The sequence below is a fragment of the Dromaius novaehollandiae genome, chromosome 9, assembly GCF_036370855.1.
Source record: "Dromaius novaehollandiae isolate bDroNov1 chromosome 9, bDroNov1.hap1, whole genome shotgun sequence".
NCBI lineage: Eukaryota > Metazoa > Chordata > Aves > Casuariiformes > Dromaiidae > Dromaius > Dromaius novaehollandiae.
Window position 1 is genome coordinate 31,013,759 of NC_088106.1, and position 18,565 is coordinate 31,032,323.

Sequence of the window (18,565 nt, forward strand, 5' to 3'; positions counted from 1 at the left end):
AGACAGCAGGGAAGACGGAGGGGTCCCGCTGTTTTGGCTTGCACACTGCCAGCCTCAATGGTGGGCTCGTAAATGGGGAAGAAAACCTGCACCGAAACCTGGAAGATCTCCCCTCAATGCTGCCCTTGGGTTTTCCTCGCTCCCTTTTCCATTACTGCTTTCTCGTTCTCCTCTCTTCCCCTCTTTTTGCTTTTAGCCACAGCAGAAACTCTCACCCAGCCTGAGAAGCTATCAAGGGGCAGCTGTGAAGTCCGTCTGTCTTTAGTTGCCCCAAAGCTTTTCCAAAATTGTGAAAAGTTTGTGCTCTGGCCAAAGGCAAGAAAAATAGGAGAGGGGAGAAGAGAGAAAAATGGACAAAAGAGCGAGGAGGAAAATATCTAGAGACGTCAGTTTTCATTACCATAAAGAGCCATCAACACTGCAAGAATGTGGAGAACAAGCAACTATTAAGCAAAATAAAAACAAAAACCAACATGTCCTGGGTTTTACCATGAGATACAATTTTCTGAAGAATATCACAAGGCTTCAGGATGGAAAAAAACACTGGAGGTGCTCTGCCAGGCTGGCGGGAAGAGAGTAAACTTTGGGGGAAGCTTGGAAACACATCTCGGCTTGCTTTGCTGGTGGCCTGGTGGAGCTTTCTCAGCACGGCTGGGGCAATAGCGGCCGGAGGCAGCCAGCTCCCAGGAGGAAGACGCAAAAGTGCGAGCCAGCGGGTTCCCAAGGCTCTGCCATTCAGCACTGCGCTTGCCCTCAGAGACACGGCTTTGGCCGGAGAATATTAATGGCCTGGCGGGAAGAAAGCCGGGATCTTTTCCTCCCTGTTCCTGCAGGGGAGGGTGAAGGGTGAGAGCTCGGCTGCCACTGCCGCGCTCGCCCAAGCGGGCCGGGCACAGCGTGAAGCTGCCAAGAAAGCGGATGGGGGCTGTTGCTGCAAGGGCACATCGCAGCGACAATGGAAAGGCCGGCGTCAGCGGGAGCCCGCGGGGGGAACGGTCCCGCGAACAAAGCGGCAGTGTTGGCAGGCTGGCCGGCCGCGGCGAGGCGAGCCAAGGGGGCGGCGACACAGGCTGGAAATCTGGGGACAAAATGACTGCAGAGAAGAGCCGGTTCCTTCCCTCCCTGCCCCGCTTCCCCTGCCAGCCCCTCCACGCAGTGGTGTTTAATCAATTATGCACAGAAAAGACTCTCCCTAGGGCATGTGGTGATCTCTGTAAATAAACCTGGAAAGGGGGAACTTTCACCCCAAGAAATGATTTTTTTTTTTTTTTTTTTTTTGCCCATCCTTCAGCCTTCCCCCATCTGGCAGGAGAAAGGGACACCAGAGTTTTGCTGCTATTAAAAAAGAAGGAAACTTTGTGGGTGGCAGGGCTCAAGGTGGAGAGAAGGCACCCAAGAGAAAGACTTCATGTTTGCAAGCTCTCTCCACTGGCACAGAGAGGTTTGGATTTGCCGGGTAACCCGGGTGGGATGGAGAGCGGAAGAGGAGCAAAGCTCTGCTCACAGGATACTGCAGACGGGCGTTGGGGAGGAATGATACCCCAGCATGCACCAAGCCATCCCAGCCTCTCACACCTGAACTCACTGAAACCAAAGACAAGACCACCAACTTGATGCCCTTTACATGGGCAAGGAGAAAACGCAAGCCCAATGCCTCTTCAGCAAATCATACAGGGAGACGAGTCCTTGCAGACCCCCAGCTGTGCCTCAGGTGATGCCACCCATGGAGGGGGCTGCTCCAGCACAGGCAGAGGTGGGATGCGCAGCCCACAGTGCCCGCAGGACTTGTCCTGGCCCCATGCAGGCCCCAGGCACGCGCACTGCAAAAAACTCCCAGCACCATCCCCTCACTGCCAGCATGCACACAGCCCAGCAAGGCTTCTTCTCCAGGGAGACCCTGGAGGCCTCTCACCCCCATGTTTCTTTCTCATCCAGCTCCCAAAACCCCTTTCCCTTCCTCTCCTCCTGAGCAGGGTAACTTTGCATGCCGCTTCTATTCTGCTCCCAGCTCTTCCTCCCTTTTCCGGGCCAGACAAACCCCTTGGCTGGCTGCTCCTGCCACAAGTGCTGAGCTGGTGTAGCCCATGGAGCTGCAAACAAACCCCTTTCATTCCCAGCAGAAGGGATTAGCCGATGATTTGTTGATTCACGTTTCAGTGGCTGCTGTGTTGTGCAGGCGAGAAAACTTTGCTGTCAGCAAAGGGCTTGCTGGGAACTGCAGCTGCCCACAGAGAAAACTGTCCCTGCCAGCCCCGCTGCCCAGAGCTGTGGCCTGCCATTCCTGAGCCTCAGCTCAGCCTGGGCAGGAGGGAGAGGGAACCAGCTCACGGTGCCCACGCAAGGGCTGGATGCACCTGTCTGAATGCCTGCCCCACTCCAAACATGCCCTGCCACCATGCCTGGTGGCTGTCCCCTCTTGCACCAGGCAAAAGGACCTCATGGACCTCTCTAGCTCCGAGCAAACTTGACCACGCTGGAGCTGGGGGAAAGCCTGATGCACCTAACCAGGCCTGGGTGGGGGGAGCCAGGCCCCCTCCCAGCAGTGCCAAAAGCGGTGTCCAGTCCAAATCCTGTCCTGCCTCCTGAGCAGCGGAGCTGGCCCAGAAAAGCTTCCTCAAGGAGAGGGAGAGCAGCTCTGGGATGGAGCAGGTGGAGCATCTCCACAAAGAGGCCAGGCAGAGACTCGTCAGGGATGATGCAGTCCTGCAGACCCTGCTCCAAGGCTCTGTGCAGCCTCGGAGACCTTCCAACTGTTTGTCCCCTGCTCCCCAGCCCGTACCTGCTCCCTGGCAGGTGGGGGCTGCAGAGCCGCCTTGACACCCTTGGGTGGACTCCTCTCCCCAAGCCAGCAGCCTGCCTCCAGGGTTGTCATGGCAGCCCGGCAGCATGCGCCGTGGAGGTGGCTCTTGCCAGCGTTTCACCCACAGCCGGTGACGTAGGAAGCTCCAGCCAGGAAGGAAGGAGGGAGCTATTTTAAACGCTGCCCCATCTGGAGGTTTTCAAAGTCAAAGGGGAGGGATTCAGCTGCCTTTTCCACCCAGAGGAGAAGGCTCTTCGCCAGGGTGGCAAGGCTGAGCAGAGGAAGCAGGCTGCACAGCAGAGCTAGCTCCACTGGGTCCCGAGCTCTTCCATACTGGTCCTGCTCTCCCCACTGCAGCTGCTGGGCCCAAGGAAACATGGGCTTGAGCGACTTGTCCCCCTGGGGCAGCCACGCCATGTCCAAGGCTCACGAGGCAGCTCCAACAGCGAGTGAGGTAGCACACCACGCAGCACTGTCTCAGATCAGCACTGCGCTCTGGAAAATACCACGCTTCCCTTCTCCGGCCCCTTCATCGCATTGCTACCGCGACTCTAAGTCTTGCAGAAGTGGTGAAGTGCATCGCAATACTCCCCCGCGGTTCGCAGCGCCCAGCCAGACATCGCGGTGGTGGCACACACCCACGGCCTCGCCCATCGGGGCCGCTCTTTCCAACCGCGCTCAGGCACGCGGCCTTGGCACGGTCACACTCAGTGCCCACGACCAGAGCTGCACACGAGCGTTTTCAGGCGTTTCTAAATATTCCTCTCGCCCACGTTTGCCATGGGACGCTGTCTAGGGCTGCCCCGTTTGGTACCGCCACAAACCGATGGCTCAACGCTGCCTCACGAATACTGGCACTTAACCAGCGAGACTGTATTTGCCCGTGGAAAAGCCGATACCCCACCACCTCCATCCCCATCCTCTCCTCCGGACAACACCGTGCATGATGAATGTCTGTGCTGAAGGTCCCAGTCGCCCGCTGCTTGCTGTCGCAGCTGCAGCACGCAGCCATTTCACGAGCAAATGAACCACACATGCTCCTTTGCTCTTCCACAGCGTTGTTCGCTGCCAAGACCCAGAGCGTTTCAGATCCCCTCAGCCTGCCAGCCCTGCTTTACAGTCAGCATAACCGAGTCCCCTCCCCTTCCGCCGGGCTGCGGTGGTCCCCAAAGGCCGGTACTCACTTGTGGTGCTTCCTGACATCTGGATAATGCATTTGGATTCCCGGCTCATTTCCCGGGAGTTGAACGGCCGCACTCTCACCGCCACCTTCACGGACGCTCCCGCCATCTTGCCGGCCGGAGGTGGGTGCTGCTAACGGGGAGTGGAGCCACAGGAGGAGTGTCCTGGAAAGGATGAGAAAGGAGGTTAGGAAGGCTGTCCCCTAGTCCTGCCCCCACCACACAGAGAGGTGAGCGAAGAACCAAACCACCGTCTTGTAGCTGTGCCAGAAAAACGAATGAAAAAATGAGCCTGCGTCAAGCCTAGACAATAATTTCCTAGGGTTTTCAGTGAAACAAAATGTGGAAATGTCCGTTCATCTCTGCACAAAATGTTTCCTCTGACCTGAAACAAAACATGTCACTCCATCCCTCCATTTGCCTTTATTTTGCCTCCTCTGCCCCCCCTTTTATCCTAGGTCAGACATCCCAATGGAAAATGCTGCATCCCATAATAAAGACCAAAAATTTTCATTCTGAAAACATAAAACAGTGCTACGTGTTTAGCAGTTCAGAAACGAATTGGTTCTTTCAAAAAACAGAGGTGCGTCACACTCCCACCTTCTGAAAACTGCTTCCCCTTGCTTTTGCCAGTTGAAAATATTTGACCCCCAGCCCCCGGATCGGTTCAGGCCCCCGGCACACCGCTCCGCGGCACCTTCCCCGCCCACGGAGACCATTTTGTCTCGCTCTGGGCAAACACCCTCTCCGGCGGCAGGGAGCCAGCCGCAGAGCCGACCAGCTCCAAGTGATTCGCCAGGAGCCGCCCAGTTTGATGAATCCCCTGGGGTCACAGGACACGGCCGCGGGGCGCCGTGGGGTGTGCAGGGCAGCCGCCCAACCCGTGCCAGGAGCACCCAAAAAAATGTGCCGTCAAAAGCCAGGCTGTCACGTATCTCAGGAAAAGGGTAGGAGAGACTAAGAGTCATCGCCTGGCTCTTTGCATTCGCAGGGGTGTAGGAAGGCAGAAAGCCCAGTCTGACCCATAGAGAAAATTCCCTCTGGCCCCAAATCTGATCAATGCACATGAACCTCACCAGCTCCCCGGAGAGTCTCACCCCGCCAGCCACATCAGCATGGCGTGCCCGCACCTTTTCTGGGGCCATGGACATCTCCAGGGCTTTGGAAAGAGGTAAAAACCACCACCCAAAACCTAGGTATGAACAAGGGTAGAGGGAAGGGTAATCATTCCCAGCTCCCATCCCTGTGTCCCACACACCATCTCAAAGACAATTAAAGTTTCACCCTCGAAGGTTTAACAACTCCCATCTCCTGTGGGCAAACCCACCAGGGCACACAACACTGTGCCCATCACCCGGGCCTCCCGCCTCCATCTGCACCCCAGCGCAGCAGAGATGGAAGCATGGGACCATGCGGATGGGGGGGAGGCGGCGAAAGGAGAAGGCCTCCTGCATAAAAACTGCCATTTGCCTCTCATTCATCTCCTAGGAAAAATAAAAGCGCCGCACCAGCACGAGCAGTTCAGCTGGCAGCCCAGGTGCTGCAGGTGTGCAGCTCTGAGACAAACCGCCCTGGTGAGCACCAAGATTTTGCGGCTCACCCCGCACCTTCCTCCCTTTTCTCCTGCTGACCACGCAGTTGCCATCCCCAGCATGAAGCGCGTGCTGTGAAAGCGGGGCTCCCCTGCCGCGCTGGGTTGGGTGCCGCTAACACCGGGCCGGGGCTCTCGGTGGGCCTTGGCAGGGCTCCTCAAGGCTTCCTCTGAAAACCTAACTCAATGAGGAGATGGGACAGGGGCCCAGCTGCGTGGCTCCAGTAGGACCAAAGCTGTGGGAGATGGGGCTCCTCTTCATTCAGCCACCATCGACCTTCCCACTGGGGTCCCGTTCCCAAGCCAGCACTCGTAGGATCTCCACCGTGTCCCCCATCGCTCATCTAAACCGACAGCCCCAGGCCCTTCTGCCCTTCGCGGGAGAGCATGGAGGGCTGTCAGTCAATAACTATTTTCCACTTAATCTAGCTAATCCAACAATCAATTTTCTCTCAAAGCGAGGGGGCATCGCCACAAGACGAGCCGAAAAAGCGTCCTGGGAGGGGAGTGGGCAGGAGAAATTGTGAGGGTAGCTAAGGAAGAGAGACTCCATCTCCCATCCATGCCAGCCTCCCTCCATGTTCAGGGCTGTCCCCAGGACAGTCCCAACCGCCACCCCGCAGTTTCCCGAGAGGAACAAAGCCAGGAAGCCCGTGGTGGGGACTGGGTTGGGATGCAAGCAGGAGGAAAAGGGCACGGTACACCAGCAAGCAGGCCACAGCAGAGCGTGGGAGCGGCCGGGCAGGCCCTCAGCAAGGAGGTGCTGCAGGTGGTCATCATGCAGTCAGCTAGAGCTCCAAGCTCATGACCATTTTCTCACTGCTTTTTCTGTTCAATTATTAACTGCAGAAATCACAAGCCAAAATGAAAAGCCCTAGAACATCTTTTAGAGCACCCACTCTTCCCATTGCTGTCTTCCAGGCTCTTGGCAATTGGTCCCCACCTTTCCCCAATCCAAAATTAAGACTTGCTAGTGTTAACCAGAGAAGGATGCCCAAAGTCCTTTCATCTTGTCCCAGGTTCTCTAGCCCCTTTTCCATTCCCTGCATGCTTCCTTCCTTCTCCATGAAGAGCTGATGATTTTGCAAAGAATAGATACTTTCTATCTTTCCTTAGCGCTTCCATTTTACCACATTTCCTTAAAATTCAGCCCACTCTTTGACACCTTCCTCTCTCCACAGCCACCAGTTTCTGGTGCTTACTCAAACGGGCTTACTAAAATACATTCTTCTCATCTCATCTTGCAGTTCACCCTCCATCATGGTCTAGGAACTGTGAAAGTAAGAACGCACACTTGCTCATACAAGGTAGAAAAAATTAAACCAAGACACCAAAAGAGCAGCCTGAGACAGGCCAGACACGGAGCAAATAGTCTGGCCTCTAGACCAAAAAGGGGCGAGTGATGACACAGCTCTAATTACTCTAGCTGTGCTTACAAGTAACCAGGATGGATCACCCTCAACACAAGACATTTCTCCGGTGGAAATAAGAATACAACTGAATTTGTGGTAGATGAGGAATAAACAAATAAATAAATAAATAAAGAGCAAAGTGTCCCAAGAGAAGGGAGTAATTTGAAATAAACTGAGTTTTGATAGCTGAGTTTTCAGTTCCAAAGGAAAAAGATATATTTTGCCCAAAGGCAGGCATAGTCATGGCACAATGGAAAATTTGCCGCCACAAAACATTATAAGCTTGGTGCTTTCTTTCAAAAACGCTTTGCTCATTTTGAAAGCATGCCTGCCTTCCCACTGCATAATGCCTGCACTAGGAAGAAGACAAATATTCATGCTAGGTAGGAGTCACCAGACCCTACTCCCACTACCCAGCTTTGGCCAAGGCTCATGATGGCTCCTGAGCTCACACTGCTCTCAGTCAGCAATCGCACCTCTAAATCCCATTGACTTCAAAGTTCAAGCATGTGCGCTCAGGATTTCTTGAACGCAGACTATTTTAGAGATGTGTTTAATAACCTTGCTGAGCCCAGACCTGGTAAACACAATGCAGTATATAAACATGCTTCTGCCTTCTCCGTTCTGCTGCTTTCTTGGATAGCAAAAAAAAAAATAAAAATAAATTTGACTCTGTGCCAAAGGGGAAAGAAAAAGTTGTTTTTCTGTAAAATGACAAAATATATTCCTGGGTGGAATGGGTGCATTCACAGGAGGCCATCTGCTCTAGCTGCTGTGTCCTGAAACAGAGACCGGCAGCACAGCCCCGTCTCACACAACCGGTGCTCAGGGACAATTGAATTGCTCCTCAGCTAAACTCCAAATGGCATTTGACAACTGCCCATGTCAAATGCTTTTCTCCCCTCCTCGTGTAACTCGCAGATCCCTTTTCTCCCAACAGCAGATGCCTTTTCTCGGTCTCAGGAAATCCCTGAATTCGGGAGGTGGAAGGGTCCAGGCAAGGGAAGGAGCTCTCAGTATATGCCCCACTCATGCTCTGTCCGCAGGCATGCAGAGCCAGGCTCCGGACAGGGCGAGGGGCTCGCTGAGCCTTGGTGCCACCACAGCAGCCACGTTCTGGATCAGGGCTTTGCCAGCACTGCCTCCCCAGGCCCCAGAGGGAGGGCTGGCTGCTGACGGGATGGGGAGGAACTGGGCCAGGTCCCCTGGGCTCCAGCCCGGCGTCACAGACCACCCCGCCATCCCCCTCGGCCACGTTGCAAGAGTCACTGTCACCTGAATAGCACACGTGGTACCAACGCTGGCCCAGGGCCCATGCAGAGCAGCTAGGAAGGGCCACAGAAGAGACTCCCGGGGAACGAGGCCCCGGGGGGACGCGTGAGCACAGACCTGCTTCATCGACCAAGCACAGACCCACCTTCCCAGGGCAGCAGGGTGCCAGGGACTCCCCTGCCACCTCACGCTGGGGGACCTGGTCAGGATCTGTGCCCACCCCATCCAGCGGCCCTGCCTGCCCAGGGACTGATCGCTCCCCAGCATGGGTGACTTCAGACCCCGCTCTTGTCCCCTCCTGCTCCCACACAGTTTCCTATCAGAGCCCACCAGGACCTCGGCAATTCCTCCAGCCCTACCACTGTCGGCACGCGCAAGCTCTGGTTTCTCCTCCTCCCCTGTCCCACTTTCCTGGCACCGCTCCTTGCTGCGTGGCCTCAATCCGTGGCTGTCCGTAGTCCTCCGCAGGGCCTGTCTGCATCACGTGGGGCTGGCGGGGACTGCTCACTCCCCCCTAAACCAGCGACCCCTCCTTTTAACTCCTGCTGCCTCCAGCTCAGGGTTAGCCTTGCCGCTCCTCCTGGGAAGCTGCTCCATACCTCATTGCTCTGAGAGCTAGAAACCACCTGCATTTCCACCAGGAATTTTCTCCTGGCTGGTACATCCCCGAACAGCCTGATACTAGTGTTGTCCTCAAGCTAAAATGGCTCTTTCTGCTCTCCCTGGTGTCTACACTGGCATATTTCTAGACAGCTATCTGTTTTATTAGGCTCGCTGAGCTCGGCAGCGCAGACTTCTCTCCCTGCCGTTATTCCCAGCCCCATGTCTGCTGCAGAGCCGCAAGAAGTAACCCAGGCTCCATTTTCTGTGTTGGAGCAGCTCCATCCGTTTCCTCAGGATTCATCAGCCAGCAAAACACACCTTCCTCCTTGCTCCTCTGCAGCTTTCCAGCCCCATCTCGTTTGCCATTTTCCTACCCAGGTCCATGTTCTCGCCCCGGGTACCAGCACTAAAACAAAGGCTGTACATGCCCCCAGCCAGGGTGGAGCAGCTGAGGACCTGCTTGGGAAACGGATGCCACCGGGCTTCAGCAGGCTCCAGATCAGCGCCTGCTTGAATCGCTGCAGTTCCTCCTGCGCCGAAGCTGGCGACGGCACACGGCTCAGCTCACACGCTGCTTGGCGGCTCCCCACCACGGTGGGGTCTCGTTCCACCAATCTCGTTCCATGTCCTCTTTCTGTTTGCTGGGGACAGTAGGGATTCCCACCTCAGCTCCAGCCCCCCTCCATCCAGCCCTTCAACCTTAGGGTGGCAGCATCCTCTTGGGAAGCCCTCTGCACCAAAAATCTTATTTCCCCCACGGGGGACACAACAGTGCAGGCAGGCTGCACACACAGAGAATTCGCACACCAGTCTGACCCAGTGGGGTGAATTACTCAGGCTGTCTGGTTCAAAGGACCAAACCTGGCCCCCCTGGGACTGCCTGCAAGAGCCAGGGACTGCATGTCCCATGCTGGGAAAAGGCAGGCGAGGCACAGAGCAGAGGGAAACCGCTGGGGGAAGAAGCCTCATCCAGGGCAGGAGGGGAGGAAGGCCCGGCTGGCCCAGGGAGGGCTGAGCCGAGCCGACAGGCTGCCTTTTCTCAGGGACAGGCAGACACTGCCTGCTTAATCTGCCGTCGAGAGAAATTCAATAACCTGGTATCAGTCTTTCACTGGGAACAGTCCAGCAACACGCCTGGCTCCTGCACAGGGACCTCTGTGAACCAGGCAAACGAGGCTGATCTCACACATCCACCGGAAAAACGGAGATGAAACGAAGGACGTACTCGCATTTCAAGTCACAGGTGGCTGAAACGATTTAACGTGACTGCACCAGGTCCCAAATCCCTACTCATTTCCCACCTAAACTCCCAGCAAACCTCCATCTCCTGCCAGGGACGTTACACTCAGGAGGGACTACAGACATGCAGAGAGGGGACAGCAGAGTCCCTGGGCGTTGGGGCCATGGCTGAACCTGCCCCCCTTGCTCCCTCCATGCACAAGAGCCCTGCTTAGCTCTTCTGATCCAACCGGCACACCCATGAGCACTTGATGGCCCGGAGACAAGCCTAAGGCCTAAAGGGTTATGATTAACTGGATCAGCTAAGATTAATTGGGCAGGGATAAGCTGAAGAGATCTCCCTTAAGCCAGAGGACTACCCACCCACAGCCCTACCCCTCTCTTCTGTCCCACCAGGGCCAAGAAGCGACCAGCAGGACAGGGTCTCCCTCCAGCATCACAGAGCCTCCTCCACAGCCTACGCTTCACGTAGGTGAAAGTGTCACTGGAAATCTGGAAGCCTGTCCCCTCACGCCAACCTGGGGGCTTAAAAAGCACGCCGTGGTTCACGTGACATCAGGCTCCCGCTAATTTGCTGCTGGTGGGTCTGCCACACTCTCCAGTTCCTGAGCCCGGCACGGGGCAATGGCTGCGTGCTCAACGGCGTGCCCAGCAAACTGCCTTCCAGAGGCAGAAGGCAGCTCTGGGAGATCAAAAGCTATCCGTGGCAAGGGAAACCCAGACAAAATTTCTCCTTTTGTCTAAGTCCCCTCTGCACCGAGAGCCAACATCGTGCCTGGTTGTGCCCCGCAGGGGAAGCAGGCGCAAGGTGCCCTCAGCCAGGAAAGGGCTTCATTTGAATAACTAACCGTTTCCCTGTATCCCTCACCAGGAGCCAGACGCCAGGGGAAGGACCACCGACACAGCTATAGCCCCCGGCCTTTCCTCCGAGCACCCAGGTTGCCCACAGCAGTGCTCGGCAGAGGGCTGGGGGCTCACTGGCCCCCTCGGGACGGAGCCTGACCCAGTCGCTGCCGCCCGAATGACACGACGGCATTGGCGTCCTGCAGCCGAGCGCCACCGCTCCTCTCCGCTGGCTTTCTGCGGCTGCCCGGGCCCCTCCCCTCCGCAGCCTGGTGCGATATTAAACCCTGCTAGATCCCTATCACCGATCCATCTCAGGCACCCGGAAATTGCTATTTTGCAGGCATCAGCCTCCAGCCCAGAGGGCTGAAGAAAGCACGGAGAAGCATTTCCCCTCCCTCCGCCTACTCTGGAGCTGTCCAGAAATCAGCAGTTGTTGCTCTCGCACTCTCTGGAGCCCGGGATTTCCGCGGGCCGGCCAGGGAAGGGCCCCAGCCCCAGAAATCCCACGCAGCCCTCTTGGCAGCAAGGGCCTCTGCGCTGGGAGTGTCTCTGCCCTGCTCTGCTCCCCCAGACCGAGGCACTCGGCTTCCCGCAAGGGAAAATGCCCGAGAGTGCAGCCAGGGAGCTCCCCGCAGCCCCGCGCAGCAAACGGCGCTGTGACACTGCAGTTTTTGAAAGAGCAGCACACGCAGGCAGGGAAGGAGCTTGGAGGGCGGCACAGGGCAGATCAACAGCAAAGGCCGGGCTCGCCGGGCTCCCCGGCGGTCGGGGGAACGTGCCCATCGGCCCCAGCCGAAATCCACCCCCGCTTCTTCGGCCCCATGCTGATCCCCCCCAGCCTGACCGGCACAGCACCCCGGGGGGAGCCCGAACGCCCGCGCGCAGGACTCGTCCTGTCGGCCCCCAGGGACCCGGCGCAAATAACAACGGGCTGATGTCATGATCCGCCGGCGCTCGTGCCCGCTCCGGCCGGCATCTGTCATGGACGACCTGCCCCGCGCCACCACTCCTCACCCCCCGCTCGCCAGCACAAAGCCCCGAGCTGATGCGGGAGCACATGTCAGGGCTGCTTTCAGCTCTTTGCAGCTCCCCAAGAATTGCAGTGCGGTTTTGGATGGCAAATTTCAGCCTGCCAGCAAAAAGCTTTTCTCTTCCTAGCCCTCGGCCAGGCCCCTTGGAAGGCAGCGGGTTTGTCATCACTGCTGGATGGGTGAATCACCTTTTCTCCATCGCCTGGTCCCTCGATTGCCTGTTTAGCACACAAAAACCCACGTCACTGAAAAAACGCGCAATAAAACGCAGTATGTGCTGCGTGGAAGCCACCTCCTGAGTGCTACAGGCAACGGCTAGGGTGGGCGAGGAGGGCTCGGCAGCCCGGCAGGCACGCCGGCTGCTTGCACAGGTCCTACCACCCTGTGACGGCGGGCTGCGGGCAACAGCGCTGGAAGCAAGCGCCAAGCAGACGGAGGAACCGCACGGCTCGGGGGCTACAGCTCTGGCCACGCACGGCGGGGGGAATCGCATCCGGCTCCGCGCGAGCCGCCCGCCGCCTCCCTCGGCCCTGCGCAGCCAGCTGCCACCTCCGAAACAAAATGGAGGTCAGCAGCATCATGCCGGGCCAGGGCTCAGCCCAATCCTGTGCAGCCTGGGCTGGGGCCGAGACCTGCCTCGGGGAAGAAGAAACAAAAACAGCAGGGAAATATATATTAAAAATTGCTGCTGCTTTCTCATCCCTCAGAGCCTGGCCACCCAGGCAAAATGAAGGGGGGAGGTCTTGCAGAGACGACGGTCTTTCCTCGCCCTGCAGAAATCCACCCAGAGGCAGGTGGGTGCAGGGGCTTGCCCCCACCCCAGCCCAGCCTCCTGCCCCACTGCCCCCTTACCGGGGCGTTGTGCCGCTCCCCCAGCAGAAACACCACAGAGAGCAGGAGGTGGGGGGGAAACGGGCTACACGGGATCCCCTTAAGGGGTAAATCCCAAAACAACTGCTCGTTTGCAACGCAGCCCTCAGTCCCGGCCACTCAGCGGGCCAGGCGTGCGCAGGAGAGCCTCCGTGGGCACGCTCAGCGGGGGGCACGCCAGCATCAATGGGGCCCAGCCCACGCGGGGCAGCGGCCGCCCCACCAAGGGCCTGCTCCAGCGGCTTCGCGAGTCAAAGACGGCCTTGCCGTGAGGTCGCGCAAAGGCATCGGAGAGGCTCAGCTCTATTCTGGGCAGGCACCGCGCTCGGGGTCCTCCTCCGGCATCGTGGGGCCCTGCAGCCGAGGCGCGGGGATGCCGCAAGGTGAACCCCAGCCCTCTAACACCCCTGGGGGTGGAGGGGCTCGTAGGAGACGCCCCCGCTCCCCTCTGCCCACCCGAGCAGGACTCCAGCGGGAGCAGGTCAGGGCACCGGCCCTTTCTGTTCCTGCAGCCACGGGGGACAGAGCCGTGCCGAAGGAGGCCTCTGACGCACAGCGACTCTGCGTGCCGGAGGGTCATTTTTGACGTGAACAGGCAGTTTCCAGCTCACCTCTGCAAGAGATCCCAGAGCTCAAGGGCAGCACAGACACACCTGACTTTCCATGGCAGAAACTAGAGGCCTGGGCTCTCCACATGGTCTGGGTGAAGCTGCCACGGAGGGAAGAAGAGGGAAGACAAAGGCGGCAGGCGCAGGGCTGCCCTCCCGGAGCCGGGGGAACCAGCAGTGATGGGTGTGAGACTCTACCAGCATCTCCAGCCAGGGACCACCCTCTTCTCAAGCCAAAAATGACCAACGCTGACCCGCAATGACATGGCAGCCATTACCGGGCTGCCCCTGAGCCCAAGGTCAATAAAGGCAGCCTGTCCTTGTGCAGCCCCCCGACAAGCAACAGCCCCAGCATCCCGCTGCTCCCTCCGCCGCTGCCATTCACTCTGAAGCACACTGATGACATCTCAAGACAACTCAGCTTCACAGCGAGAGCCAGCTGCGCCCAGGGGAGCTGGCGCGGGTCGGGATGCAGCATCTGCAGGGCAGCGGCAGCTGCCCCGGGGCGAGAGGGGGAGCACAAACCCCCTCCCGCCGCGGAGCCGGGCCGCAGGGATGGCGGCCCCGGCCTCGGCTGCCGCAGGGCCCGCAGAGGCGTCACCGCGGGCTGCCCGCGGGCGAGGCCGCCCCAGGCGGGATCCTTCTGGAAGCCGGGCCGCCGCCTCGGCACCGCCCGCGCTGGCGGTGCGGCGCCCCGGGGCAGCCTCGGCCCGGCCCGCCTCGGGGTCCCGCAAAATGGCCGCCGCCCCCCGGGACCTGCCGCTGCCCCCCGCGACGCTCGCTCAGCGCCGGGACCCCCGGGGGCGGCCCGACACGGGGCGGCAGCCGCGCCGCTCGCCGAGGGCCGCGGCGGCAGCGCCCCCGCCGCGCCCGCCCAGCCCCGCCCCGCCCGCCGCATCCCGGGCGGCTCCGCAGCGGCGCGGCCGCCGCCCCCCCGGGCGCTGCGCGGAGCTGTCCGCCGCGGCGCGCCCTTACCTGTGCCCGGCTCAGCGGGTGGCCGCGCTCAGCCGCGGGCGGGGGACGCCGGCATGGGGCCGCGCCGCGCCGAGCCGAGCCGCGCCGAGCCGAACCGCGGTACCCGGCGGCTGCGGGCTGGCGGCGGCTGCGTCCCTGCGGGTCCCCGCCCCCCGCGCGCTGGTTGGCTGCTGCCGCCGGCGGCGGGGGGGGGAGATGGAGGGGGGCGGGGGGGGGCGCGAGCCGGTGATGGAGCGGTGACGTCAGCGCCCCCCGCCCGGCCCGCGCTGCGGAACCGCCGCAAGGGCGAGGGAGCGGAGCGGGGCGGGGCGGGGCCCCCTGCGGCGCGCGCTCCCCCCCCTCCCCCGCCCCGCGGCGTCACCTGGCAACCGCCCCCCGGCCGGCAGCCGCCCCCCCGGGCTGGGCCCACCCGGGGCCGCCGGGGCCTCAGCGGGGCGGCGGGGCCGCACCCTCGGCCCCTCCCGCAGCCGTGGCACAGCCCGGCTCCGCCGGCTGCTTTGGGGGTCCTGCCGGGGGCGGGGGGGCAGCTTCACCTCCCCCCCCCCCGCCCGGGGCCGCACCCGGCCCGCCGGTCCGCGCGGGGTGCAAGAGCATCACGGCCGTGCCCCAGCGGCCAGCGCCGCCACCGCTGCCCGCCGCCCTCCCGCGTGCAGGAGCGCCCCAGCGGCTAAAAATAGCCGAAAGCTCCGGCTTTTGCACCGCTTTCCCGGGGATGAGCTGTGCCACAGCCGCTCCGCACCAGCCTCCTCCGGCCGAAGCAAAGGCCGCCGCGGGGCCAGCGCTGTGACGCCCCGCAGCCGCGGGCGGGGGGCCGCCCGTGTGTGCTCCGCTGGGGCCTGGCCGCAGACCCGCTCCCGGCGACAGCGCGGCCGGCCGAGGGGTTGCCCGGCTCCTTTAGGGCGCACAGGGCCAGGGCCGCCCGGCATGGGGAGAGCGGGGCAGGGCTTTGCACCTGCCTCCCCCCGCGGAGGGGACGCCCCATCACCCGCCGTGGGGATGGAGACTTGGCACCCCCGTCCGCATCGCCGCGGTCATCCTGCTCCCTCAGCTGTTCACCTGGAGCTGCCCCCCACCCTCGCCAGCGCCAGTGTCCTCCCAACCTGGCAGCTCGCCAGCGCTTGCTGCTTTTAGCATCTGTTAAAGATTTCCTTCCACTGAAATAACTGATTAAACCTGATAAAACCACCCTGTCCGCCCTCTCCCGTGGAGCTGTCCCCGATTTGCACGGGCAGCTGTGAGCCGGGTGCGTGCACTGTCCCCCCAGCCGAAGGGCCGCCCGCTTGCGTTTGGAAGTGAAAATGCCAGCGCCCCGGCCATCTGGATGGAGGTATTTAGCCCAAACAAGGAAAGAAGATTATATCTTCACTGCCAGCTGTTTTCAGTAGCACATCACAGCTTCTCTGTTTGCAAGAACAGTGCCGCTGCTCCTGCTCAACCCGTAATGGTGGTCAGGGAAGAAAGTGCCCCACTTTCCTGCCTCTTCACAGTGCATAGTGGTGGGAAGGGGCTTTGCAGCACAAGCCACGCATCTCCTCCCCTGTCTTTTCTGGAAGACTCTCTGGAGGACAGGCGGGAGGAAGGTCCTTCGGCTGCCAGCCTATGTATCAGTCTCTCCCCTGAGCAGAGGGAGCCAGTCCTGGCTGGAAGGGGCAAATAGCCTGGGCACGGCACTGGAGCCACATCCTGCACCGGGCAACCCTCCAGCCAGCGAGGCTTTTTGCTGGGCGGATGGAAAGGAATGATAGGAGACAAACAGCGTTATTGGACTAGAGTCTTTGAGATCCCAGCACGCTCCCAAGAAATCATCCATCAGACAGCTGTTGCGGGATTGTCCGTATCAGAGCGGTCTGACCCACTGGTCCCCAGTGGAGGCCGGAGAGGGGACTGATTATTACTCACTTGGCAAAGAGCAGCCCCTCAGCAATAGGAGAAAGGGAGGGAGGAAGAAAGAGGCTTGAATGGACCACTCTGAAATCACACCAGCTTGGCTCTTGCCTCACCTTGACTGCCTGCTTCGTATGTGAGCTGCTGCTGAGCCTCCCCTGCCCGAGGCGGAGAGGCATTTACAGGAGGTGATGATTTAACAAACCTGGAAAGCACCCTCTTGCCTGCACCCCCTGCCTAGAAATCAATGGCAGAAGTTGCCCCTCTCCTGACGTTTCTCATTAAGCATTTATCGAGATGGTATTGCTTCTCTTTTTCAGGTTTTCCATTCTCCAAGTCGAGTCCCCATGGGATCCTCACAGCTCCTGGGTCTGGCTTTATTCCTGAAACCTTGGCTCCTTCCCCTTTTTTTTTGCACTATGGGGTGACCCAGGACAGGGGGAGTTAGTGAGCACTCCTGAACCAGGCTGGGGATGGATCTGCTCTGCTTTGACACCACAGCTTCTGCTGCACCCCCACAGCATGGATCCAGAAGCCACAACACGCGTGTGGACCTGCGTGTGCACACGTGCCAGTGATAACCCATCTGATGGCAGTCCTGACATGGCCAGCCCACAGTCCTGGCACAGGACATGGGGCTGGTACCTCACCTGGGGATTTGTTGTAATAAAGGACTTCAAACTAATCCTCTTTTCCTGGAGTACAAGGTGAGGTTCACATTTGCACAGATGCTCCTGATACAGGCACAGCAAGCAAGAGCTTGACAGTCAGCAAACAGATTCAGGGCCCCCAGCGCACAAGCCCTTCCCAGCAACATTTCCTTCCAGAAACCACCAGCTCATTTGTTTTTTAAATCACGATATTGTCCCAGAGTATGAAGGCCAGGAAAGCCGGTGGCGAGGAGAAGCCTCCCTCCCCTGGTGAGTGAGGCCCTGTCCACCCCGAACTCCCTCCTTGCTGCAGCCCAAGGCTGAGGGCACAGCAGGGAGGTGAGTGTTACTCAGGTGCCAGCTGTGTTTTTTTCTCCACTGATGATTGCTTTAGCCACACGGCCCTGTCACACCCCATTGCCAGCCATGTACTTGGCCAAGCTGGGTCCCGTTGCCCCACAACAAGTTCACATAGCAGAGGGCACCAGAGCACCACTCTGTCTTTCATCACTGGCCAAGGGACAGATCTTCTCTCTCTGCCCTGCCTTCCCACCTCCATGCTTGCTTCCTGCCTTGCAGGAGCTGCAGCAAGGTGGGGGACACTGGGACTTCTCCTGGCAGCCAGAGCTGTGGAGAAGGCAGAGCAATATGAAGAAGGGGGTGGGACAGTGTTCCCTACATGACTCCCGCCATCCATTTTTGACAAGCGTGGCGGAGCCTCAGGCTAGGTCTCTCCAGCCTGGGTGCCGGGGGACATTGCGCATGCTCTGTACTCTTCTGTTGGCCTTTGGGATGGGACAAGGTGGTGTTCCTCAACAACCCTTCTCATCCTCACTTCTGTAAATGAGGAGCCAGCAACTGCCAGGCTAAGAGCTGTTTCCACCATCTGTGCAGCAACACAAGCTCTCTGCTGCGACCTGCTCCAAGCTCCTCTTGGAGAAGAGCAGCCAGCCGGTCACAGCACGCCTCAGGCAGCAGCACTCCCGCCGTTCAAAGAGGTGCAGTCACCTGGCCCATTAGAGGCCCCACAGTGCAGCTGCCTGATGGGGTTTGGGCTGAAGTCTGTGCCCCCAAGCCCCAGTGCAGGAGCACCTAAGCACATACCAAAGTCTTGCACCTAAACAGGTCTGAAACGTATGCCAGCATGCTCTGCTGAGCAGGTAAAGCCATGCAAAGTGACAGATGCTGTGCAGACCTCATCTCTTAACCAAGGGGAAATCTAGCTGGTGAATCTGGAAGCAGAACTGAGCAGAGCTTGTTCTCCACAGCTTACAGTGCCCACCCCAATGCAAGGGGCAGAGGCAGTCTTCAAGGCCAACAGAGCTAGTCAGCTATAGGCAGATCGTTTCTAGACACACTTTGGTTTGAGCTGAAGCAGAGTTTAGTACCTCCCGCTAAGGCAAAGCTTGCACTTTTTTGTTCATCTTCATTAATCTCAGCAGAGCAGGGCAATAGTCTGCAGGGAAAGGCCTGGCCGACACTGCATTTGCAGAGGATAATAAACAGGCTCGTGTGTTTGCATGGGGAGGGCAATGTGCCAGCAGCAATCCCAGCGTCGCAGCTGATCCCACCCTGGACACGTCCTTTGGCACCAGCAGCCCCA

The 18,565-nt window shown here is 59.4% G+C and overlaps 1 protein-coding gene across 22 annotated transcripts in view; it reads right to left on the reverse strand.

The window, feature by feature from the left end:
• The window catches only part of KIF1A (kinesin family member 1A), a 72,642-nt gene extending 58,045 nt beyond the window's left edge, over positions 1-14,597 (reverse strand). For all 22 annotated transcript variants that reach the window (XM_064517104.1, XM_064517103.1, XM_064517100.1 and 19 more), the window contains exons 1-2: positions 14,429-14,597; positions 3,985-4,146 (exon numbers count right to left, since the gene is read on the reverse strand). In XM_064517104.1, coding sequence (XP_064373174.1) covers positions 3,985-4,090 — 106 coding nt within the window. In that variant the 5' untranslated portion in view covers positions 4,091-4,146; positions 14,429-14,597. The remainder of the gene's footprint in view (positions 1-3,984; positions 4,147-14,428) is intronic.
• Positions 14,598-18,565: the final 3,968 nt, after the last annotated feature.